General features: G+C 40.7%; 1 protein-coding gene across 1 annotated transcript; it reads right to left on the bottom strand.

The window, feature by feature from the left end:
* Nucleotides 1–916: 916 nt before the first annotated feature.
* On the bottom strand, nt 917–25,402 carry LOC128739546 (serine/arginine-rich splicing factor 4-like; the record flags this gene model as incomplete). The annotated part of the gene is made up of 3 exons (XM_053835040.1): nt 25,353–25,402; nt 24,362–24,529; nt 917–2,072 (listed from the first exon to the last, which is right to left on the bottom strand). Coding segments are annotated over exons 1-3 (1,374 nt in total), but the record flags the coding sequence as incomplete, so codon positions are not given.
* Nucleotides 25,403–26,738: the final 1,336 nt, after the last annotated feature.

Below are 26,738 nucleotides of genomic sequence, written 5' to 3'. Positions count from 1 at the left end.
ATCTGGATCTGGATCTGGATCTGGATCTGGATCTGGATCTGGATCTGGATCTGGATCTGGATCTGGATCTGGATCTGGATCTGGATCTGGATCTGGATCTGGATCTGGATCTGGATCTGGATCTGGATCTGGATCTGGATCTGGATCTGGATCTGGATCTGGATCTGGATCTGGATCTGGATCTGGATCTGGATCTGGATCTGGATCTGGATCTGGATCTGGATCTGGATCTGGATCTGGATCTGGATCTGGATCTGGATCTGGATCTGGATCTGGATCTGGATCTGGATCTGGATCTGGATCTGGATCTGGATCTGGATCTGGATCTGGATCTGGATCTGGATCTGGATCTGGATCTGGATCTGGATCTGGATCTGGATCTGGATCTGGATCTGGATCTGGATCTGGATCTGGATCTGGATCTGGATCTGGATCTGGATCTGGATCTGGATCTGGATCTGGATCTGGATCTGGATCTGGATCTGGATCTGGATCTGGATCTGGATCTGGATCTGGATCTGGATCTGGATCTGGATCTGGATCTGGATCTGGATCTGGATCTGGATCTGGATCTGGATCTGGATCTGGATCTGGATCTGGATCTGGATCTGGATCTGGATCTGGATCTGGATCTGGATCTGGATCTGGATCTGGATCTGGATCTGGATCTGGATCTGGATCTGGATCTGGATCTGGATCTGGATCTGGATCTGGATCTGGATCTGGATCTGGATCTGGATCTGGATCTGGATCTGGATCTGGATCTGGATCTGGATCTGGATCTGGATCTGGATCTGGATCTGGATCTGGATCTGGATCTGGATCTGGATCTGGATCTGGATCTGGATCTGGATCTGGATCTGGATCTGGATCTGGATCTGGATCTGGATCTGGATCTGGATCTGGATCTGGATCTGGATCTGGATCTGGATCTGGATCTGGATCTGGATCTGGATCTGGATCTGGATCTGGATCTGGATCTGGATCTGGATCTGGATCTGGATCTGGATCTGGATCTGGATCTGGATCTGGATCTGGATCTGGATCTGGATCTGGATCTGGATCTGGATCTGGATCTGGATCTGGATCTGGATCTGGATCTGGATCTGGATCTGGATCTGGATCTGGATCTGGATCTGGATCTGGATCTGGATCTGGATCTGGATCTGGATCTGGATCTGGATCTGGATCTGGATCTGGATCTGGATCTGGATCTGGATCTGGATCTGGATCTGGATCTGGATCTGGATCTGGATCTGGATCTGGATCTGGATCTGGATCTGGATCTGGATCTGGATCTGGATCTGGATCTGGATCTGGATCTGGATCTGGATCTGGATCTGGATCTGGATCTGGATCTGGATCTGGATCTGGATCTGGATCTGGATCTGGATCTGGATCTGGATCTGGATCTGGATCTGGATCTGGATCTGGATCTGGATCTGGATCTGGATCTGGATCTGGATCTGGATCTGGATCTGGATCTGGATCTGGATCTGGATCTGGATCTGGATCTGGATCTGGATCTGGATCTGGATCTGGATCTGGATCTGGATCTGGATCTGGATCTGGATCTGGATCTGGATCTGGATCTGGATCTGGATCTGGATCTGGATCTGGATCTGGATCTGGATCTGGATCTGGATCTGGATCTGGATCTGGATCTGGATCTGGATCTGGATCTGGATCTGGATCTGGATCTGGATCTGGATCTGGATCTGGATCTGGATCTGGATCTGGATCTGGATCTGGATCTGGATCTGGATCTGGATCTGGATCTGGATCTGGATCTGGATCTGGATCTGGATCTGGATCTGGATCTGGATCTGGATCTGGATCTGGATCTGGATCTGGATCTGGATCTGGATCTGGATCTGGATCTGGATCTGGATCTGGATCTGGATCTGGATCTGGATCTGGATCTGGATCTGGATCTGGATCTGGATCTGGATCTGGATCTGGATCTGGATCTGGATCTGGATCTGGATCTGGATCTGGATCTGGATCTGGATCTGGATCTGGATCTGGATCTGGATCTGGATCTGGATCTGAATTTGGATCTTTCTGGAATTCTTCCCGAAGACCGAGGCGGCACTTTTGATTCAAATAATTTTGACGGCTTGACTCACTCTTTGTACGTGCACAAAGCTGGTTAGTTTTTTCGAGATCGGCCTTCATGAACAGGACATTCAGTTCAATGCATTCGGCAGATTTGGTCAAAACTGGAGACCTCCTTTTTTATTGTTATGTTGGTTAGTTAATTTTATAGTTAGTCATACTGATGCTAGAAACGATTCAATTTAGTTTGATATATACATTAAGGTTGCCTTTAGAATAACTCGATAATAGCTAGTAAAGAATAATTGCAACTAAAACCATCACCCGCATATTTATTTCCCCACAAAGCTCAACAACGGATGGTACCATCATTAAACGTTTTACACGAAAAGATGTTATTGCTAATTGGTGTAATAAATAAAAGCAAAAAAAAAAACTCTAGATCATTAGCAATAATCGCGGTCATTAGAATCCTTTTCTGCTTCATCTTAAACCAAACATTTTTTATGCTTTGTTTCAACTAGAAGTTTAACCTGTCAGTCTAGCAAGTACCATAACACGAATTGCAGAAGCAGACAGAGCAGAGATGGGGATTCAAGTTTCGGGAAATTTACTCTCGTTGGTAAAAGTCAAAACAAAAAAAGGAAAAAAAAGTATATAAAGAAATAAGTTTTCCGCTGAATCAGACGCTGGCTGGCGTGTTTGAAATTTCAACTTCCTTTGGATCAGTCTCTTCGTCTGGTTGAATGAAGGTGAAGAACACCGTGGGGCACTTCTCAGTAGGGGCAATACTTTAAGTGTACCGAAGGCGCAGAAATGCAAAATGTTGTAGGACTTATGTTTGATTTCTTCCCTCTCTGCTTCCTTGATTTGAGCGAAATCGGAGCCGAACTAAAGCAATCAAGAATTTAAAAATCAAACAATCGAAAAGTCGTTAAACCAAAAAGTCAAACATTCACATGCGAATTCCCGAAGGACGAATCTCCGCCATCATCATTGTTTTACTACTGGTTTTTTTCGATTCTCTTCGACTGTTCGACGTCGCCGTTATGATAAATTTTTAGACAGACACTCCGGCCCGGCAGGGCACCGTGATTTGAATAATGCACGTAATATCAGCTGCCGAACGACCGATTCGACGATGCTTGAATTGATTGATTGATAGTCTTGGCATGTCCTTCGGCTGTACTAATAAACAACGCTCGGCAGGTTAACCGAGGCACACATCATTCGCCATGGGACGCTGCGCTGCGTTTACTTCACTGTCCTTCACGATCCATCATTGCTCATATCGACAACAGACAGGCCAGCGAGGCAGCAGACTTGGCTCATGCGTTCCTGGACATGATTTCCTGCGTTAACCTTGGCACAAAGTGAAGTACGAACTTCCGAAGATGAAGCATTTTCGTGATATATGTTGTTTACTGAAGGCCGCGCCGCCCCCCGTAGACCCATTGGAATTGAATTCCACAAACACGCGCTCTGCTCTTCTTTGCTAGAAGAACCGTGAAAAATTATGCGCATCCATAATCAGCCCGGTTGGCATTGTTCAGGTAAGCGTGCGGAAGCAATTCTTCGGAACAAAAGAACGCAGTGAAATGAAAAGGTAATTTATTTATTGAAGCAACGAAAGATCAACGCAGAAAACTCGCCAAATTTTTGGCGTCGCTCGGTGCTGAAAGAAAGTGGTACGGGAGCTTTTTCGCCCCATTTGCCCCCCCATTTGGTGTGCAATATTTTCGGACGATGCAAGCCGGGTGCCGAGAGCCAGATTTGTTGGCAGAACAAACGAGCGACGATTATTTATGTATGAAAAATTCAATGAGCGATGATGATGGCTTCGGCGGCAGTGGCGGTGGAGCCTAGCGTCGTTTCGCCACGTAGGGAGCGCTGCTATCGCGGTACTGCACGATACTGCAGAATATTGAGGCACTTCGAGCCAGTGCAGTGCAGTGGATGGACTGTACGGCGAGGTAGCGTTCGTACACGGTGGTGTAAGAAAGGATGACTTCGAATGGTCTATTGAATGTACGGACCTAAACCAGGGCCGGGGAGGGGTCCGAGTGCATGGCTATTCAATTGCAACAGGCGGCTGGTATGTAGGCAGGGATTTTTACAGGAACAGTGCCATGTGTTTTAACTGGTTTTTGATGGCGATTTACTTCAGTAGCTTTGCTGAATATTTTTGGAGCCGTACCAGTGAATGATAGATGAGACCCATTTCAAATGTTTATCTGAAATAAATAGTCACACAAGTCCGTGATTTGAAATGGGCCAGGGACTACGAATATTTTTAAGTTCATCGAGGTTTGCAAGAGAAATGAAAATTCATATTCCAGATAGATATTAACTGCAATTAATTGCCGGTCATTGTGTTACGATCACAATAGAACAATGCATAGACAGACGAAATTTTAATGAAGCTGATGTTAGCCCAATGTTACATTTTTGTGACGAAAAATAGGTCATACTCACGAGTGATTGTTACCAGCAAACCTCTCACGTTCTGATAGTACTCAAAAGACTTTCGAATATACGCACTTCTACGTTGGCGACGTGAAGCTGATGGCTTTAATCTCTTTGATGATATATTATTCACAGCTCATACATTTTTGTATCAGGCTAAAGTGTCGAAGTTAGAGATGGTCGGGTAGCGGAAAATTTACCCGAAACCCGCTCCCGTACCCGTACCCGCCGGGTACGGGTCGGGTTCGGGTATTGAAAAACAATAATTTGCGGGTTCGGGTCGGGCACGGGTTCTTAATTTTTGGTTTTGAAACCGGGTACGGGTCGGGTCGGGTATCTATTGACCTCATTTAACACTAAAGATTGTCGGGTATTCGGACCCGTACCCGTGCCCGACGGGTGCTGTGAGTCTGTCATACTCTCCACTACGTTATCAATAATTTGAAACGGACCGATGGGTCCCTTCCAGCGAACGAGATTTGACAGGAAACTGTTTTTCTTTTCCAACAAGCTCAAGCAGACTCGTTTCCGGGTCGGCGTCCTCTCGAGTGCAGAAGAGCCTAAGGGACTATGGACTTTAAATTCCGCTGGAACCTGGAATTCAGGATCGGGGTATTCGTTTACGACACAGGGATGTTTCCTGTTGTTTTGGTCGAATAAACAGCATTTCACCCTAGTTTGATCCATGTTAATCAGAAAAAGTGAACATCTCTGGATTTAACTGGGATAAATTTAATTTTTTTTACCAAAAGTAAATTAGTTGTTTGTTCCTTGTAATTTTAATCAAAAGGTATAATAAAGATAAGGCCACCCTAATTTTGCGATACCTATAAAAATTATTAATTTTGTCACAATTAAATAACCTGGAGTCGAAATCCACATGAAGTTAACTTTCTTGTGGCTCCTTGCCATCCAGTTAGCTTCGAGGTACGATGCTGGTCTAACAAGCCAGTCGTCGTATGTTCGAATCTCGGCTGGGCGGTGCTACTAGATAGAGTCAGTAGGATTGTTGCACTAGCCCCGTAACTGTCCTGTACTCTAACAGCCGGCTGTGAAGTTTGTCGATAAAGAAGGGTCAAGTCTTACAAAGACATCTAAACCCAAGGCTTTGCTTTTTTGCAGCGGATTCCAGAGTTATAGATCAATACATCTGTAAGAGTGCGCTCTTAGAAAAATTTGGTAAATTTTCCTTCATTTGGCTAAACTGCTAGAAACAGACGCGTTCCGTGAGCATTTCATTTGACATCGAAAGATTGAATATAGCCCAGCGGCATTTGGAGATATTGAGATAAAGGACCTTTTTGCAAGAAAAAAAACCACTGTGCGGTGCTTCAAGCGATGGACCGAGCAAAAATTATCGGCAAAATCGTAAGCCCAGATATAGAGTAAGTATTCCTTCCTTCAGCTTTAGCGCACATGGGCGGGACCTGGGAGACGCTCATCCAGACTGTTTAGAAAAATTTAATGGATATGAAACCAGTGCGGAACCCAACCAACGAATCACTCCGCAGTATGCGGGCAGGGATGGATAACATCGTAAATTCTTGTCCGACTCAAGTCCCCGTAAAAGATCCAGAGGCTCCAGTTCTTACACCAAATCATATCCTTCTGGGTACTTCGAGCGGCCTCAAACCGACCTCAAAAGTAAGTGCAGGCAACAGTGTTGACAACGCAGTGGTAGTGCGGCGATCATGGTGTATGTCACAAGTCGAGACCAATCGCCTCTGGCAACACGGTAAAGCCATTTTTTTTTTTAAAGAGACTGCCTATTTGGCATTCGCCTCTGGTAAAGCCATTAGTGGTGAACGATATTGCCATAGTGGTAGATCCAGGTATATAATCGCGTTCAACAACAGCAAGGACAGTCAGGTAAGGTCTGCAGTGGTGCAAACGATGTCCGGCGTTTACGAGCGTTTCGCGACGAAGTTTGCACTACTAGATGACGATGAACAGATAAGCCGGGAACCTGACGAGGTGTGTTACGATCCCTCGGTCGAAGTCTTACGAAAACAATCTTCAGCCTAAGCCTTGCCCGGACGAAGCGAATTGTAAACTCACTCAACGAAAGAAACGTCAGTGACTTGTAGCTTCGTGCGATAACGGTTAGTAATAGTGGTGCGGGAGAATTTATTACTTTTTCTAAATACTTGAATAGTAAAATACCTAATTGATAGTTGATACGAAATACTAATTAGTGCAGTTAATGCACTAGTTGTGGTGTACACTGCTTTAGGCGCAGCTGGAAGACGATCATTTCTATAGTTGTGCTATTCCGGATTTCACAATCACCTTGTGTTTGATAAATCAATATCCCACAAACATTAATTGCAGCATTTTCTTTTTCAATCTAAAATAAGCACGCTTACATTTCAGTAAACTTTGTAGTTACCAACCAAGTTTTAAAGTATCCCAGTTAGCACCAAATCGTATGTGAATATACAAAAATTAACATACATATCTCTTAACAAATTCGGAATCGTAACTAAAGCTAAACAAAGTGCGCCCAAGTTGATTTTCAATCATATATAATGATAATAACTGACACACATACGACTTTCAGTACAGAATTGTATAACAGTACGGAACGAGTCGCACTGAATCGAAAATTATTGTATATAAATACTTATATCGATGAAATGCGTGTAATTATGTCTCATCACCTCCAAAATACTCAGTACGGATATGCCAGTCATGCGCATCAAATACGATTTATTAGCATGCATATCTGTACGTAATGCTGATTTTTAATTTGTATATACATATAAAAATGCTGGTTGTGATCCTCAGAGCTGTAAAGGGGAAAGAGTAGAAATAAATTTAAAGGAGGATCATTGAAGTGGCTATTAGGTATTCCTTAGGTTGAACTAAGTTATATTGGGAGCCGGGTCGCCAAGACTGAAAGATGTCGCATGCTTATATAAAGGTTATATAAATAACAGCGTGCCGGCTTCCAAACTCCAAAAAATCCGACGAGAAATCAGTCAGTTGAAGAATAATAAAACTGCCAGAAAGGCGACCCGATTCACGCCAAAACTGTACAAAAATAACAAAGAACCTCTAGCAACTTCACTGGATAATTTTAAGCATTCAGTAGGATGGGTTTGTCCCATCTGGAGAAAGGGTGATCGGCTAGATTGGTCTTAAGGGACTCTCCCAAATTTTGTTACGGCGTCTATCTCCAATAACAAGAGATTTCGTAGGGCAGTATCAGGCGGGTTTTATGGGAGCCCATGCTACTAGGCACCACATTTTCGCTCTCCGTTAAATGCTCTAGAAATATTTATTTATTTATTTAATTTCTTAGTCAACAGGTAAAAAATCACCCCAATGACAGATTGTGCTATATAACTATAGATGCATAAAGGTACACACGCATAGACAACATAAATTAACATAATACACGCTTAAAACTACACTTATTAGTTTGTCGAGATACATTAAAATTAAATACGTTAAAACATTTGTTGAATACACGAGACATGCTACGCATTGGTTCGTTAAGTCCATAATTTGTTCTCGCAGGACCAATGCTGAGGAACGAATGGGACCGAAGATTGCGGCGACGTATGCTGATATCCAAGGTACTGAGCAGCGCAGAACAATCGATGTGTCCTTGCAAGAGATCATCAATAAAGGACGCTTTTGCTACATTTCGTCTCTCCTCTAGTAGTTCCAAATTAATAATTAATAAATTAATGCATCTGCTTTTATAGCTAGGCAGATTTAATGGAGCCGTCCACCTGAGATGACGTAGAGCGAAGCGGATTAATTTTCACTAAATAGCCTCAATGCGTTGAGTTTCGTTCTGGTAATAAGGAGACTAGGCGATGGACGCATATTCTAAGACAGGTCGCACAATCGAGCAATATCGAGTTTTCAGGCAGTAAACATCCTTAAACTTCTTCGCAAAGCGAAATAAAAAGCCCAGCTGCGAAGAGGCTTTTGACACGATGTAAGCGACGTGATCCTTAAAGGTTAGTTTAGTGTCGATTAGGATTCCCAAATCCTTGACTGTTGATTCGCGCTTTAACTGCACACCCTCTAAGGCATAGTTAAAGTGGAATAGTGATTGTCTTCGACCAAAAGAGATTATCGAGCATTTGGATACGTTAAGCGACATGCGATTCATTTGGCACCATTCTGCGAAAACTTCCAGCTGTTTTTGTAGGAAAAGTGCATCTTGTGGTTGTTTTATAGTGTAGTATAGCTTTAAATCGTCGGCGTACGAGAGTTTCATGCAATTCAAAATGAAATTGACATCGTATATATAACAAGAATAAAAAAGGCCCAAGATGACTCCCTTGTGGAACGCTAGACCAAACTGAGAACGGAGATGAAATATGATCACCTATTTTAACAGACATACTCCGACCGCTTAGGTAAGATTGGAACCAAAGAAGCAAATGTTCATTCATCAAATCTAGCTATCGCTATTTGATGATTCATAGTATCAAATGCTGCGGATAAATCTGTGTATATTGCGTCCACTTGATTGCCAGTCTCTATTTGGCGTGTTACAAACGACGTGAAGCAGGTTACGTTGCTTGACGTAGATCGTTTTGGCATAAATCCGTGCTGATCAGGCGAAATGTAATGTTTGTATCTCTGGACTAGCTCTTGAAGAATAATTAACTCGAACAGTTTAGAAATGGCACTTAACGCAGCAATGCCTCGATAATTCGATACGATTCGCTTGCAACCTTTCTTAAAAACAGGAAAAACATACGATTGTTTCCAGCAGTTTGGGAATACGCCTGTAACTAAGGATAAGTTAAATACTGTTGCAAGAGGTGTCACAAGTGTCTCCATGCAGCGTTTCAGAATGACTGACAGGATACCGTCAGGGCCGTGTCCCGTAGATGATTTTAAGGCTTTTCCAGCTGATATAAGCATGTCAACGGAGATAACAAACGGCAATGCGGGTGCAGAAAGTCGGGGAACGTTTCCGGTAGCGACAATTACATCCTGCGGTTCGAGACGTTCATTTGTGAACACATTACTAAAATGAGAACGAAACAAGTCTGCGATGTCAGCAGTGGAGTCGGCTTCGAATAAACCATTGGACATCATAGAAGGCAACCCTGATTCTTTCCGTTGTTCATTCACGTGGCGCCAGCTTCTGGGGTTTGCCTTGAGGCGGCGTTGCAGATTGTTCTGGTACGCGTTATACAAGCGATCAGGCTTGTTATTTCCTCACTCATTGTGCAAAAAGTGCAACTTTTTTTGTTTAACACAATGAGCAGAACTGCTTTCAGAAATGAGAAATAAATCCACACAATGAGAAACAGACTAAACACAATGAGAAAAACTGACGCGCAGAAAAACTTCTTAATGCGCTCTTTAAATGAGCAACTTTCGATTTTGCTCCCGGTCCTCTCGGTAGCTACAGCAGTAAACGTGAAAACAAAACAACCGGTGCGCCTACAGCAACTATAGACTCAGAGGCGTCAAGACAATCAAAAGTCGTTAAATTTTGAATCTTAGCGGAGAATTGCCTTTGTTTATAATGGGACTTTCCTGTTGGTGCGCGTCAAGAAGCAAATGTATGGGAATTCAAATGTTGCCATATCTAAATAACATTTTTCGCACTGTTGCCGTTGTGACATGCCTAACCATATGATGCAGTTGCGTTCACGGGCAGCCAAACTCAACTGAATATACTAAATGTAAGAATCATGATTCAACTGCATTAATGGATTAATATTTTTCTGATGGCAATGACCGCTACTGACAATCGTCGTTTTTTCTCAACACACTACCCATGTTAAAACTACCCGTAGTTGTCATACGTCAGCGCTTCGCATCAACGTATTCAAAGTGTATTAACATTCTCCTCAATGAGTAGCACAGTGTGCGGTTGCTCATACAACTGCGTTCAGCAAGAAAGAGCACAGTTAAAATGAAACGGAGCAGAATAAATCGCGTTGAAGACTGAGCACAGTTTGAATTTTTCTCTTCTCTTTTTTTCTTCTGAGGAGGTGCCATCCCTGCAAGCGATCATTAAGTAGTTTATAATTAGCATTTGCTTCTAAATATCTTGTCTTCGTGGCTTCAGTGCGATGCTTACTGTGTTGTCTAAGGGCAGTACGTTTCACCGTTTTAAGATGCTTCAGATCGCGGTTTGTCCAGGCTGGTTAGGTGATACACGTTTAGTTTTTACGGGTACAAACTGGTCGATAGCATAAAGGATAATGCTAGAGATAGTTGATGCTGCGAGATTGGCGTCATGATCGCGAAAGGCCTCGTCCCAATCAACAAGTGTAAAAAAATCGTTCATGCCGTGGAAATTTGCCATAGCGAAATCGTACGACAGGCTTTCAGAAGTGTCCCGAAAGCGTAGTTGTGGGCTAAACTTTAAATGCGTAAGCAAAGGAGGATGATGCCTACAAAGCTTTACGAGCGGTGACGGAGCCTCCATAACCAAACAGTGTGCGCATAATTCATCGGCAGCGAAACATAGATCAAGCGTGCGATGATTTTCGTTTACAATTCCACTCATCTGTTTGAGTCCAGCGGTGCAATATGCATCGAGCAGTTTTCGCGGTGCTATTCCAATAGAGGACAGAGACGTGACCGGAAAGAAAGATCCGTAAGGGTTACACTGCCAAGTAATCGCGCTTAAATTAAAATCACCAAAAATGATAATTTTATCTCGGGGCCCCAGTTGCGAAACAATCCAGTTGAGTGAATTAACATGTTTTTCAATTAGAGTTTCATCGTTTACTCGATCAGGAGGAATATATACCACGCATAGATAGAGTGTTCCGTCAGCAGTAGTAATTGCGACCCATAATTGTTCAACCGCTGAGCAATCTGGAGGATTAACCGTACGAGACTTGAAAGATGAACGAACAGCTAACAATACACCACCTCCTGTGCGTTTGAAACTATTTAAAGACGACCGGTCCTGTCAATATACGGAGTAGGAGTCATTGAACAGCTGGTTCGTCAACGTATTCTCGTTCAACCACGTTTCAGTGAAAGCGTAGGCGTCGCCGAGGGCTGACTGGTACTCGGCTAGGGTACTGCTTATTCCGCCAACGTTTTGATAATAAATCAGGAAATCAGGAGTCCATGGGCATGCCCAGCTAGCACCACATCAATAACCAAAAATTATCGTAAATAACTCTATACCAATTCGGAATCGTAATTAAAGCTTATTAAAGTCCGCCCGAGTTGATTTTCAGTCGTATATAATGATAATAGCTGACGCACATACGATATTCACCACAGAATCGTATAGCAGTACGGAGCGGGTCGGGCTTAATCGGATATTATCGTATATAATTACCTATATCGATGAAACGCGTATGTTTATTCCTCATCACGTATATCACCTCCAAAATACCTTGGATATGCTAATTTTGCGCATCAAATACAATTTATTAGCATATATATATGTACGTTATGCTGATTTTTAACTTTTAAATACTGTAAAAATGCTAGTTGGGTGACTACTGAATTGCTGACAGTGTTTGTCTTTCTCAGTTTTCTACCTTCCAAAAGAATTCAGTCATGAATTGCAGTGCTTCGACTAACAGTATTCGACTAACCTGTCAGTCAATTTTCGTACAGTTGACTGATATTTTAGATCTTAAAGTTTAGTTTTTTAAACTGCTTGCTTTTCAAAATCAACCAAAACCTGACTGAAAGTAATTAATTAAAACTTCGGAACAATGTTCAAGTTAACTGTAATTTGTCGTTGTCGGCAGTTCAAAATGTACGAATAATTTACGTTTGGTTTCATTCATATTGTCGAGAATTCCCGAGTATGAATGATGTGCTATATGCGTGTTATTGGACAGCTTCCAGCTAGCATTTCCAGGTGTATATAAAAGATAAAAATCAGTATTACAGATATGCGTGCTAATAAGTCGTATTTGATGCGTAAAACAGGCATATCCGTGCTATTTTGTAGGCGATATGCATGATTGGGCATAATTATAGACGTTCCGACTATATAAGTATTTATATACGATAATATCCTATTGAGCGCGACTCGCTCCATAATGCTTTACAATTCTGTGGTGAAAATCGTATGTATGTCAGTTATCATCATTATATACGATTGAAAAACAACTTTGGCGCCCTTCATCAAGCGTTACCCAGATAGCACAAGATCGTAAAAGAAAGTTCACAGTAAATCGTTTTCATGTCAATTTTGCGTTGGAATTGTATAATGATTAGAGTATGTCAAAACAAGGTGAACATTAAGTTGTTTTGCAGTTATGCGTGTCCTCATATACAACTCATGACTGTGAATTATAAAGCAGTATAGATGACTGCAATATTGAGTTATATCTTAATCATATATTCAGGAGTATTAAATTGCGTGTTATAAAAAGCGCTGTATAAAATGCAAGACAGAATTACAAACAATTGTCAGAATTTTCGTACGTATATTGCCTCCACTTTGGTACATATATGTTCTTATATGGCATGAAATACAACTTTTTCGTTCAGATATGATTTCGTATATCTCAGAATCGAGATATATAAACCAAATGGTTTACTGGGTAGTTAAAATTCCGAATTCGTTAAGAGATATTTACGATAATTTTCGTACATTGAATTACGAGTTGATGCTAGCTGGGCCTGGAATCCATTCGAATCGTGCAGAGGGCTGCAGCAAGTTGTAGCTGTATTGTCTAGTACGTTATTTAACATCCTCTTTGGAGGTTTCCTTCGGTGAGCGGGTATCGAAACGAGAAGAATGCTCTTCGGTAAAAGTAGCCATCTCCTAGCGATAGCAGGTGACTTCGACATCATTGCTAGAATCTTAGCGTCGGCGGAGGAAATCTACGCCAGACTAAAAACGGAGGCTAGAAGGATTGCACAATGGTCAAAAATGGTCATCATTCACAGACACCGACTATTGACGGCGATGAAGTGGAAGTAATTGAAGTGTTCAAATATATGAACTCAAGTCACCGCCAAACCGCCCAGTTAGCTGCGAAATACAATGCTAGTCTAACAAAACAGTCGTCGGATGGTCGAATCTCGGCTAGGTGGTGTTGCCAGAAGGTGTCAGAAGGATTATTGCACTAGCCCCATAACTGTCCTGTACTCTAACAGCCGGCTGCAAAGTCTGTCGATAAAAAAGGGTCAAGTCTTAGAAACATGTTTAAGCCCAAGACTTTTCTTTTGGTCACCCCCAACAATAATACGAGCAAGGAGATTCAACGACTCATTCAAGCTGGAACTGGGATCAATTTTTCGCTCCGCAAGACGTTTCGATCAAGGAGCAAACGCTGCCGCACGAAGCTGACGTGCAACTTGAGACTGCAGCTTTGCTTACGGAAGACATGCATACGTGACTGACTGGTCGTATCTGAGCAAAAGGTGTTGCGGACTATTTTTGGCGGAGTACTTGGTGAGATTCTCATCGCACGCCTGGCGAAAGTCGACAATCTGCGGCGGACGACTGTGCAGTGAAATCTGTTCTCTTCATGAACACCACCGCCATCAGGTACAAGGAGACCCAACGTGCTCAAAGGTTCGTCCAGGTTGAAGCCGACTTGACTATGGGGGTTGAATGCCCCTGGTACAGAATATCGCTTAACCCAGCATCAGAACAGGCCTCGCGTGATACATTGCACTGCTGTTGCAACGAACGGTATGAACAGTTAGGTGCGTCATCGTGTCGGCAATTATCGGTGTCGTCTAGATTCCGTCCGCGATTATAGACCTGACTGCTGAGCACAGCCAGTCGTATTCAGTTGGTTAAACAGTCAAGACTTAAAATAGATTTAGTCTGATTATTTTTTTCTCGATAAATTTTGAATTTTTTATAGGTTTTAGAGCATAACGAGTCTGGTCAATGAATAGTGGTTCACGAGGAAACCACCAGTTATTTCTGTCTGTCTTATGACAACGAAGTGCTCCGGTACTTCGTGCTTGGCAATGGATGTCTTGCCGCAGCAAAAATCTCCCGGCGCTTAATTTTGAACGTAGCATTTCGATTGACAATGTGTAATTTTGCCGTCAGTAAACCTATTTCTCAAAGTATGCACATTATAAACATTTATGTTGCTAGTCTGTTCAAATCAGGATCTAGCAGTTTCAGCTAAGTTTTTCCAGTCCCCTTGGAAAAATTGGCGAATCTAGAATATTAACAAGCGATCGATATGGTCTCTCCTCACCGAGTACGTCTCTGTTCGTGTTTGCAGCAACTGCAACTCCTTGAATACCGCCAGGGTTTTATTACTGGACCCGGAGTTGATTTATTCACTTCAGAATGAGCTGCAGACAGCTACATACTTCTTGAGCGGAGCGGGTGCTGGTTGTGCACGATGAACACGTAGCAGTCAATGGCTATGATGTAAAGTTTCCTGAGTAGTAGGTACTGCCTGCCATACTCCAACCGAACCGGCCGGTTTTTGTATGCACCAGTAATTCGAAACCGGAACATCATAAAACTGATGAACTAATGGCTGGTAAGGAGTGGAAAGAGTGACTTTGATCATAATTCTGGATCTTACCGGTCGGCGGAGGCAAGATTAATATGTAAGAGGATGTTTGTACTATCCATTAAAAGTCTACGTGACGGGCCGCGTCTATCGACCGGATCCCCTCTAATGGGAGCTTCAGTATGCAAAACCAATGAATCAAAATCATCACATTTTCATTTCCTGCTTCCGCCCACACCCCTGCACACACTTCTAGCATACCGACAGATTGAGTTCCGGAGTCAAACTTTTAAATCAAATCTTCCCTAGTTGTAATTAGTTTCTAATTAAACCTTTTTGTCAAACTTCTTCGGCAGTTAGTGATGAACCTGCCCGAAAAGGGTCGCTGCTGCTGATGTCTGAAAGCTGTCAACTAGGTGTTAATTTAATTCACACGGTTCACGGCTGTGTGTTCGCAGCAGCACGGTTTTTCACGGCGAGTCTCGAATCCCACCATGGAAAGACCCCCGTTCGGGCCGGCCCACAAGCACCGGCCAGCCAACCCTCAATTGGCAGTAAAATTCTCCATGGCTGTGCGCTGCTCTGCGGGTAGAAAACCACTTTTATTTCATTGCCCGGTAATTGATTTCCCATCCGCAAATTGAACAGTTGAGCTTTGCCATGTACTAGAAAGTGCGGTTTTGACGCTCGCCTCGGTACCTACTCAGCCACCGGGTCCAATTATGGAACCTGGCAACCGACTGACAGAAAGCTGCATTGGCACCAGCTGCACCGGCAAAGTGTTTATCAGCTTAACCGTATCGAGCTAGTTGGCAGGAAACCGCTCAATGGCGGAACCGGATTTCGAAATAAAGTTTGTTCTTCACGGTACCTGCCTTAGCAGCAGGAGCAGTGCCACGAAGCAGCAGGTGGGGTGGGTGGGGTATGTGGAAAGCTAAAAAATGATGAAAAGTGCCAGGCACCGAGATTTAGTTTCTATGAAGAAGACCGATTTTACTGCTTCGGTATAGTTAGTACGTGCTTTGGACCGAAATCACATCACCAAATGGAACTTTGACGTTGACAGCAATGTTTTTAATCAAATCATGTATAGTTGTTCGAAAACTGAAAATAAACTTGCTAAGCACTAGAGCTGTTCTATAACCAACTTGTCAACTTTCTTCGCTATTTGATGAATTTAACTTGATTCACACACGAGCAATACCTTGCCCGTGCCCTGACCCTGAACCCTACGACACGGCATTAACAAGTCGTTTACCCAAGTTAATTGCTACCGTGGACCGTAATAATGCTTTCACTAACGCGATTTCATTTCGCAAATCCTGGGTCATGACCTGTGGCATAACTTTCGAAAAACCTGCCGACTACGGCTGTTCTCGTAATCGCAAGCCGGCTGACATCTCGAGCATTAATATTAATAACGAGTGCCCAGTTTCCGCCAATATACTCGGACCGACCGATGCCGCTCGCTGCGATGCTGACGATAATGATAATACTGATGATGATGGTGATGATGACGACGATGACGCAGAACCAGCAGCAACGCTAATCATGCTACATTTGGAGAGGGAAAAAACTGCTTTTCCAGCAAATATTTGACCATCATCATTCCATCATTTCGCAGAGAGGTGATTCCTTCGAATGTTACGGTACGGTAAACTTCGAGTACCGTTTCGGCGCATTTGCATTCGTTTAATATTCCAGTGCGTCAAAAAAATGCCTGTCCATTCGGGAGCTTTCGTTTCGAACCAAAATAAATTGGTGTAAACTGATAAAACAGAAGCAAAAATGAACAAACTCCAACCGCCGAGAATTCATCATTCGAATATTATACGCTAATCGAATATTATTATTCCGAAGAACAATGACCTGATATAAATTAGGTATTTACTGGTCTTTGTTAGGTAAATCTTTGGCTTTGTGGAAAATGGGGAAAAATAAATAACGGTCTTGTACACTGTACACTGTCTTACGATGTTCGCTCTTGCTTGAATTTTGATTAGGATTTACTGTGATACTAGAGCATGAAAACATTGGTTAAAAATAGAAATTACTTCATGACATTGAACTTCGATTAAGCTCAGAAGAATGAATGCTTGTAGATTAGTGACCAGGTTTCCGGCGAATTACACTGCCTGTTTCGAGTTACGGCGACGTTGAGTTTTGACCGGCACTTCGAGCAATGAATATCCCGAGGATCCCGAGGAATTATTTTGGGATACTGAGGAATATCTTACGTTGGGGCACCAAAATAATGAAATGGTTCGAATTTCCACCGTTACTGGTACATCAGAAATTTATTGAAAAATGGTTTTGTTTGATTCCTTTCTTAATGCAGTGTTCTAGCGTGCTTACCTCACATCCCTGGCAAGAACGTCATTCTCATACATTTTTCTTGAAGCCAAGAGCCAGGCTTGCTGCTCGATTTTATGTCAAATTTGACAGTAGTTGTAAAAATTCATTTTGCTCCCGCTAGCAAAAAAAAACTACATGGTATACAGCTCTAAGCGTTGTACGAATGGGTGACGTTGGACTATATCAGATCATTAGATCAAAGACTAATGTAAACTGCATTTCTGGCATATTTAGCGAAATATTCAGAAATTTAGAAAGCAAAATTCTTCATTGAATGCAATGCTGGCTTTGAAAATACGTGGACGGGGGTTCAGAAGTACAACGCCTGGAAACATTGAGACATAGAAGATTTCTTTTAAAAATCACTTGTGTACATCATAAAGGTTGAAATAGTAATGAATGGCTAGCCCACAGATTATTGTATTAAATATGATTGACATGTTTCAATAATCTTACTTTAACTCGCTTGTGGCCTTTGAAAGGGCCATTGGTTACAAATAACATTAAAGCCAAGCACGCGATGTATGACGTGCCATTCGAATGTCCTTCTCTTTTGACATGAATGGCAACAAGCACGGAAGTTAACGGCGTTGATTCACCGTCTTTTGCTCCAAGAAGGTTTTACTAGTACTCGAGTTATGAGGAAATTTCATTTGTATGGGATCCCCCCTTCTTAAAGAAGGCAAAGGTCCTAATTCACCATAGAAAAAATTCTGCCTCCAAAAACCCCCGCATGCCAAATTTGGTTCCATTTGCTTAATTAGTTCTCGAGTTATGAGAAAATTTGTGTTTCATTTGTATAGAAGCCCCCCCCCCCTTCTTAGAAGGGGAAGAGGTCTTAGTACACTATAGAAAAAATTCTTGCCTCCAAAAACCCCCACATGCCAAATTTGGTTCCATTTGCTTGATTAGTTCTAGATTTATGAGGAAATTTGTATTTCATTTGTGTGGGAGCCCCCCTCCCCTCTTAGAAAAGGAAGGAGTCTTAGTACATCATAGAAAAAACTACAAGGTATACAGCCCTAAGGGTTGTACGATAGGGTGACGTAGGACTATATCAGATCATTAGATCAAAGACTAATGTAAACTGCATTTCTGGCATATGTTTTTAAATGAGCGAAATATTCAGATTAAATTCTTCATTAAACGTAATGGTGGCATTGAAAGTACGTGGACGGGGGTTCATAAGTCATTTGTGTGCATCATAAAGGTTGCAATAGTAATGAATGACCAGCCGACATATTATTGTAAGCCAAACTCCCCGAAAGACGTTCGAATCTACCGAAATAAAACGCACCGATTCTTACAACTATGTCTTTATTCCATCAGGGTATAATTAGCACTGTCTCCTTAATCATAATCGATCATATCATAAGTTCATTTGAGCAAATTCGTTTTGTAGATTTATAGCAAATATTATAGAATGGCTCAAAGATCGAAATTAAAGTTTAATAAGGTTTACATTATTGTATCAAATATGATTATGTGTAGCTTGATATGTTTGAGCGACTGTGGAACACTGATTTGATATAATTTTTAATTGTGGACCTTACATGTGACTATAAATTCATTGAGACTTTGTCAGATGGATATATTAAATAAATAATAATAATAATAATGTTTCAATAATCTTACTTTAACTCGCTTGTGGCCTTTAAAAGGGTCATTGGTTACAAATAACATTAAAGCCAAAGCATGTTCATCGCTAATATTTATTTGCTATAATATGACGTGCCATTTGAATGTCTTTCTGTTTTGACATAAATGGTAACAGGCACATAAGTTAGCCGCGTTGATTCACTGTCTTTTGCTCCAAGAAGGTTTTACTAGTTTACTTTCACAGCTTACCGTTTGTTACATAGCAGAAAATATTGCTCATACGCACAAAACTCTGCTTTATTTGTATGAAAGTCCTTATCCTCCTACTACAGGGGTGAGAGGTATAAAACCATCATAAAATAAATTCATGCCTCCAAAAACCATCACGTGCCAAATTTGGTTCCATTTGCTTAATTTGTTCTCGAGTTCTGAGGAAATTTGTGCTTCATTTGTATAAGAGATTCCCCCCCTTATTAAAAGACGGATGGGTCTCAGTACACAATAGCAATTCCTGCCAAATTTCTGTTTCTAAGATCCCCACATGCCAAATTTGGTTCCTTTTGCTTGATTTGTTCTCGAGTTATGAGGAAATTTGTGTTTCATTTGTGTAGGAGCCCCCCCCTCTTACGCCCTCCATAAAATTCCTCTCTTATCCCCTCCATAAAATTGCTGGTGATTTTATCTATCCAACGACATATAAATTGTTCAGTTCCATTCAGTAGTTTAGTAGTTATTGGCATTTGAAATCTTTCATTCAAACGTTACACTTCTATTTTCGTTTTCACAAAGTTCTACCCAGTCCCAGATAGTAAACAAAGACGTAGTCCTACGTCAATACTTTTGTGACTAGGTTATTAATCACGTCTGTTACATGTACTTTCTAACGTAGTATTTACTTTTTGATTTGGATTGTTATTCAAGTATAACAAGTTACATTTCGTAACGGGACACCATCGCAGAAATACCGTTTTTGACGTAGGACTACGTCTTTGTTTACTATACTGGGTAGGGTAACACTTTGTTAAAATGAAAATAGAAGTGTAACGTTTGAATGAAAGATTTCAAATGCATATAACTTTTATACTACTAAACGGAACATAACTGTTAATATGTCGTTGGAAAAATAAAATGCCCAGCAACTTTATAGTAACATAATTATAATAATCTTTCACATGCTTAATAAGGAAATGTATGTAAAAACAAGGTCAAATTTTGTTAACATGGAAGGCTAGCGGTGAGTACGAATGACAAGCGGTAGCAGACTGCAATGATGGCTGCTAGTAAAAGCTTTTCGGTGTAGGATACAATGAATCGATGCCGATAACCTACGTGCCTGTAGACATCAGGGCACAGTGGTCCAAACAGCGAAATACGTGATCGTGTGATATTGCGCCAAAACGTGAAGTTTTTCGCATATAGTTTCTTTAGGAACATTTCTTGGTATAATAAGCCCCTTCTTGTAAGAGAAATCTTTGGGTGATTAATTCCCTTAAAAGTGAGATACGAAATTTATTTTCTCGTACATTCAAGATACAGGTTTGGTACTTTCAGCAAAGTTGTAGTAAATATTAATGCAAACAACTTTGTAAAAGACACCATACTTGTATCTCTTCATGGAAATTATCTATGAAGCGTTATTCGTGGACAAACTCTTTAAAACAGTTTCTAAGCCCTGACTTATTCTGGTCAAATTTTATGTGTTCATAGTGTTCTAGAAAGTTGTTTGTCTTGCTAGAATCAATGTTTTTGTAGAACATTGTTATACGTGATTTTCTGAAGTTTCGGAGATTTTGAGCTTTTTTGATGAAAAATAGTACTCTTTTGAGCTTAAATATTTCCCAAGGTGGCAAATGGTGGCAGATCAAACAACTCGTACTTAAAAGTACAACAAAAAGATGTGTTGCTTATTTTATTTTTGGTTTGAGTAAAGTTAATTGTTAACTGCTTGTTAATTCATGTTTTCTAATTAAATAGTTATTTAGTCATTCCGAGAAAATTCGGCCTTCTGTGACTGTTGTTGAAATTCGGCCATTTGGATTCCAGCCATTCGTGATTCGACCATTTGTGTTTCGGCCATTCGGTACCAGCCCATTATGAGTATAATCTTTTGAAAAGACACCAATCGAAGGTATTGAACAAACTAGATTTAAGTTAGTTATTTGGAAGTCTTGCTCTTATTAATTGCGGCAAATAATTTTAAATCTACATTCATTTTCGACTCGTAAATAGGCGAAAAAATTGCTGGTAACTCAACTTGTTAGAAAGAGATTGTCAACGTAAACAAAATGGCGTTTATTGCATCCGAAGTACATTTTAATTGTTCTATAAACATGACTGAGATGGATTTTTAAAACGACTATAACTTTTGAGGATACAAACGGATACAGACAATTGACACTTGCTTTTAAAGGTTTTTTGTTGTTCTTTTAAGTAGGAGTTGTTTGGTCTGCCACCATTTGCCACCTTGGGAAATATTGAGGCTCAAATTAGTACTATTTTTCATCAAAAATGCTCAAAATCTCCGAAACTGCAGAAAATTGCGTATAATAATGTTCTACAAAAACGTTGATTTTAGCAAGTTAAATAACTTTCTAGAACACTATGAATACATAAAAGTTGACCAGAATAAGCCAGGGTTTAAAAACTGTTTTGAAGGGTTTGTCCACGAATAACGCTTCACAGACAATCTCCATGAAAAGATACAAGTATGGTGTCTTTTACAAAGTGGTTTGTATTGATATTTACTACAACTTTGCTGAAAGTACCAAACCTGTATCTCGAATGTACGAGAAAATAAATTTCGTATCTCACTTTTAAGGGAATTAATCACCCAAAGGTTTGTCTCACAAGAAGGGGCTTATTATACCAAGAAATGTTCCTAAAGACACTATATGCGAAAAACTTCATGTTTCGGCGCGATATCAAACGATCACGTATTTCGCTGTTTGGACCACTGTGCAGGGGTGTGAAATTGTCAAAATTTGGCAGACAAAATATCCATGGATGGCGACAACTCTGAAGTAGCCTTCATATCGAAAATAACAGCTAGTAATAGTAAAATAGGCTAATAGGCTGTGCTTAAATGATTTCTGATTAGTTTCAGTTGTTTTAAGATGAATTAATCAGTAAGTAGGTAGGGTAACCAACCTATTTTGGACCCCATCAGCAGCTGTACATAATTTGGACACTTGCATTTGATTTTGCTGTAAGTGTCCAAATTATGTACAGTTGCTGAGGGGGTCCAAAATACGTTGGTTACCCTACCAGAACCAAAAGTACCAAAACCAATGGGTGGGACATGGACAATGTATGTAGTTTGACACCCACATCACCCCTCTGGTTGCCATTCATGTCAAAAGGGAAAGACAACCGGTATTTGCGCTGAACTTGCTTTGGTGTTGGTGTTATTTGTAACCAATGGCTCTTTTAAGGACCACCAACAAATTAAATAAAGGTTAAATAAAATTTTTCGTAATCTGCAATTCGTATTTATAATTGCAAATTAACTTTCTTGTAAAAATGTTTAGTTTATCGTACCTAAAACGCTAAATATATGCTACTTTTGTGGCCTTCCCTTCAAATTACTAAGCTGTAGCTATAGCTATAAGAGATATTTTCAGCTGAAAGAAAATTCAATTTTATCTTCAATTATTACTTGATTCTGAAGGCAACCAAGGCTGATGGATTGATGGATGATATTCACATTTATCTTGAAACATTTACTAGGAGCCCGAATGTCATGATAATTATATGCCTTCTGGAACGGAATTTTGGCTAATTCAATCACCAACAAGAAACGAACAAAGATCTGAACCTTACGAGCGGTTTCCGTAGCGCATCCGCTCACTGTTTTAATGAGCCAAGCTGGAGGTGATAGATACTTATGAACATACACATGCCAGAAATACTGTCTGTAGTAGTTCTAGCTCTAATAATCTGACATAAAAGAATACTTCATCAAGTAAAACATGTTATCTAAATATTACAATATAATGTTAACATAGGCCTACGTCACCCTTTCGTACAACCCTTAGGGCTGTTTACCTTGTAGTTTTTCTACCATGTTTTTATATGTGTACACTTCAATGTGCTAATTATTAAACGTTCTGCATGTTGATTATGTTGAGAGCTACGTTTTCTTGGTAGTTCAATAATCACTGGTTCATATCCAGTAAATAAAAGTTGAAATATGCAGTTTTAATACCGATTTCTTGGTGTACAAGTGCGTGGAATGTATCCTTAATCTTTTGTGTCAAACTTCGAGCGGACTGTCAATTTTACCAAAACAATATCATCATTACCATCATCCATATCAACTATCAAATCGAGAACGACTTTCTTTCCAGAAACAATTATTTCCCCAGATCTCTTGGAAATCGTAACATCGCGATCATCGAAAGACACACATTTACCAGCGGACACAAGTTTGGAAACGGATAGGAGATTTTATTGTAAACTTGGAATCAAAAGCACAGCGTATAATCAGATCCCTGTCACGACAGTTGTCAGCTGAAGCCGCCTCCGATAGTGGTGGTAATAGAGGTAGACAACAAATTTTGAAACAAAATTTAAACGAGACAACGCTTGTATTCAATGCTGCGCAGTATGACGAAAGCAGCGTGTTGTTACCCTTTTTTTGTTTATCGTAAAAAATAAGACTATAAAAAGTCAGAATTTTTCCTATCTTATGTTGCCGATAGCACAAAAAAACGAACATCGTTCATTATCTACATCCTGCATGCAACGTATTTTCTGAACCATAAAACCCTATGATTGCGTAATTCTTACAGATGCTGTCAAAACCGAGCCAGCAAGCCTGGCTCAAACGGCTTCAAGAAAAATGTATGAGAATGACGTTCGTGCCAGGGATGTGCGTATAATTCATACTTCTATTATTTTCCAGATTTTACAATCACACTTTTCAATTTCACTACCTACTAATCTTTTCTTTCCAACCAACACTTATCCATCATTTGCTGTTAACCCATTATGACCCGGGTATACCTAAATTTGGACCAAATGAAGTGAAACTCTGTAATCTATTATATTATGGCTCGAATGTGTCGGGAAACGCAAAATCGTCATTTGGAATGCTTTCAAGGCCAAAATATCGCAGGTTAAATATTTTATAGGCTCAGTTTCAAACAAACAAATTACAAAGTTTTTTATTTAAAGATAGTTTTTTTATTTTATAAATACTAATTTACATGTCAGGTAATGTTTCGTCGCTAAATGTAGACTTTTTTCATGCGTTTTGGAGACAAAAATTTTTTCGCCATTTTTTCAACTTTTTTTCCGCCATTTGTCACAACTTTGCACTGTTGAAAATACAGATGAAATGACAAAAACTGACAAATTATATCACACACACATCAGATTGATGTCTTATCTCTCTTGTAGTGATATATTAACAATGCTAACTATTGAAATTCAGCAGTAAACAGGTTTCGAAGACGAGGTATGATATATCATACGCTGGGTCATAATGGGTAAAAACCGTAACTGGATTCACAGCACGACAGTCTTCGATAACCGAATCACCTCTAACCATATGATCACTAACACCAGAATCCAGGGAGATCTTCTTAGTGGTTGACACCGGTCCCGAGCAAGAATCCCCTTGGTGTTGGAAGGCTTGAGATCTGCTGGGAAATAGTCTATAGAGACTACAGATTACAGGGGCGCAGAGACACTCAAAATCCGCTAAATTTTTAAACAACACGGAGAGTACGATCATAAATAAAAGTAACTCTCCGCTTTCGCTCAAAATTTAGCGGTTTTTGAGTGTCTCGGCGCCTCTGTAATCTGTAGTCTCTGTAGAAATAGTCCCGGCCAGAGGCAGAAACAAAGCCATGCTCAGTTTCTCATGTCTGAATCCTGCTGAAACGTGTTTAAGGTATTTGTAGAGTTCTGAATTGAGAGACTGGCCATGGTGTTCGGCAACTTTTTGAATGAAAAATTGATGCATCTTTTGAAGGGGTCGTCCAATATTTAGACGTTACTTATACAACAATTCAAGTAATAACTTTTTGAAAAAATCTTTTTACACCTTTTTGGTTTCAAAATATTAAAAATAAACCAATTTCAAGTACTTTTTCTGAAGATATCAAACTTCTACGCTTTACCCATTTTCAGCAATAGACCTTTGTTTATAAACGACCCCTCAAATCACATTACTTCTTGAAACATATTTGTTTCAACAGACAGCGCTGTTCTAGACAACATTTTGCACACAAAAGAGGAATATTTTTGCTGAAGATTGTTTTGATTTTTGTGCATTAATTAATGATTAATTAATTAATATAACTGATTTTAGGTTAAACCGTCTTCAAAAAGTTGCCGAAGACCGCATTGAGTTGATACATACCATTTAACCGCAAATATTTTTGTCCTGGAATTTTAATTTCTTTGTGCTGCTCCTCCCTTGTTCAGCAACCGATAGCAGTTCACCTTAGTGTGGCTTACCTTGTACCACATTCGAAGTACGCCCGAGTCTCTTTCTTCTCGGTGAACATTGCGACGTTGGATGGCTCCTTCCTGTTCTCGTTGACATCCAGGAACAGGCTTTGAACATCATTTTGGTCAGATCAGCCTGTCTCATCACGGAGATAGCAACTAACATGTTTTTGTGACGTTCAGGAATCGCGACAAACCGGGTGTTCAGCGTTTTGTTCTCTGACTCCATTTCGTTTCCTCTCTCAAATTCCATGAAGTCCTTACCAACTTTGAACCTTACCTTGAAGGTGGGGAATATTCCTATCCGTCAATCCTCTTTGGAAGTGGTAGTGGTGTGGTCATCTTTGTCTTTGTAGATCTGACAATTTTCATATCTGTAAATTGACCATATAATTTACCAGTCAATTCTGCGAGTCTGATCAGTTTCGGTGAAGCTAAACCATTAAACCATTAAAAGCAAAAACATTGCCAAGCTCTAGTACTATCTAGAAATCCAATATGTTTTCCATTAAATAAAGCGTGAATGGCCTAAAACGTTTTTAAAGATATGTTTTTACATCAAGCCAAACGTAATAAACAAGCCTTTAAGTGAAATAACATGTGATTTTGCATGATTTGCGATGTTCCATTTATGTGCATGTCAGAAGACGTAAAATTACAAATTTATCGAACTCTGTAGTTTTTGCTTTTTGAAAATAATTAGACCCGTATTTTTTATGCAAGAATGTGTGCAGACATTCTGCTACTTACACACTCGCGAACACACAGCATCGTAGCGTCTTTCTGCATAGCCCGCTCACGAGGCAAACTACTCGTGAGCAGTCAGCTGCCCGTTAGTGCTAGCGGGACACTGGGATACAGATTATGGATTAATTTTTCTTTTCTTCTTCATCTTACGCCCTCGATTAGACACGCGGGTGGGAAGTGAGCCCTCGCGAGTGATTGGTATTAGCTGCTCGGGCTGCAAAGACGAGCGAAAGCGACGACCGTGGCTAGTAGCTAAATACACACTCGCAAAAACTCGTCATAGTGCATGAATAAATTAGAGTGAGAGTCCGAAAGGGATGGTTATTCCGGCATGTTCGTTAGAACGAGTACGCCTGTGTGAGAAAACTAGACCTGACGTGTGTAAGCTTCGCAATACTGGTGAATATGCAACTCCTAGTCTGCTTCTTGGCATCTGTGACGTTAAGATAGCGTTCAGTCAATATTTGGTTCCCAAAAAGACCACCGGTCGATAGCATCCGATAAGTCTTGGCCGTCAATCAGGGCATGGGAATTTGCAGCTTCGATGCCGTTTTTCACGTCGTAGATTTGGTACTCTCCGTAGGTCCGTTTGAGCTTGTAGTAGAACTTATTCTTAACTTCAGCGGATGAGTCGTTTGACTGAGTGCA

This window comes from Sabethes cyaneus, chromosome 3, assembly GCF_943734655.1.
Source record: "Sabethes cyaneus chromosome 3, idSabCyanKW18_F2, whole genome shotgun sequence".
Lineage (NCBI taxonomy): Eukaryota > Metazoa > Arthropoda > Insecta > Diptera > Culicidae > Sabethes > Sabethes cyaneus.
The sequence above is the reverse complement of the archived record's forward strand: the minus strand, read 5'-3'. Positions and strand labels throughout refer to the sequence as shown.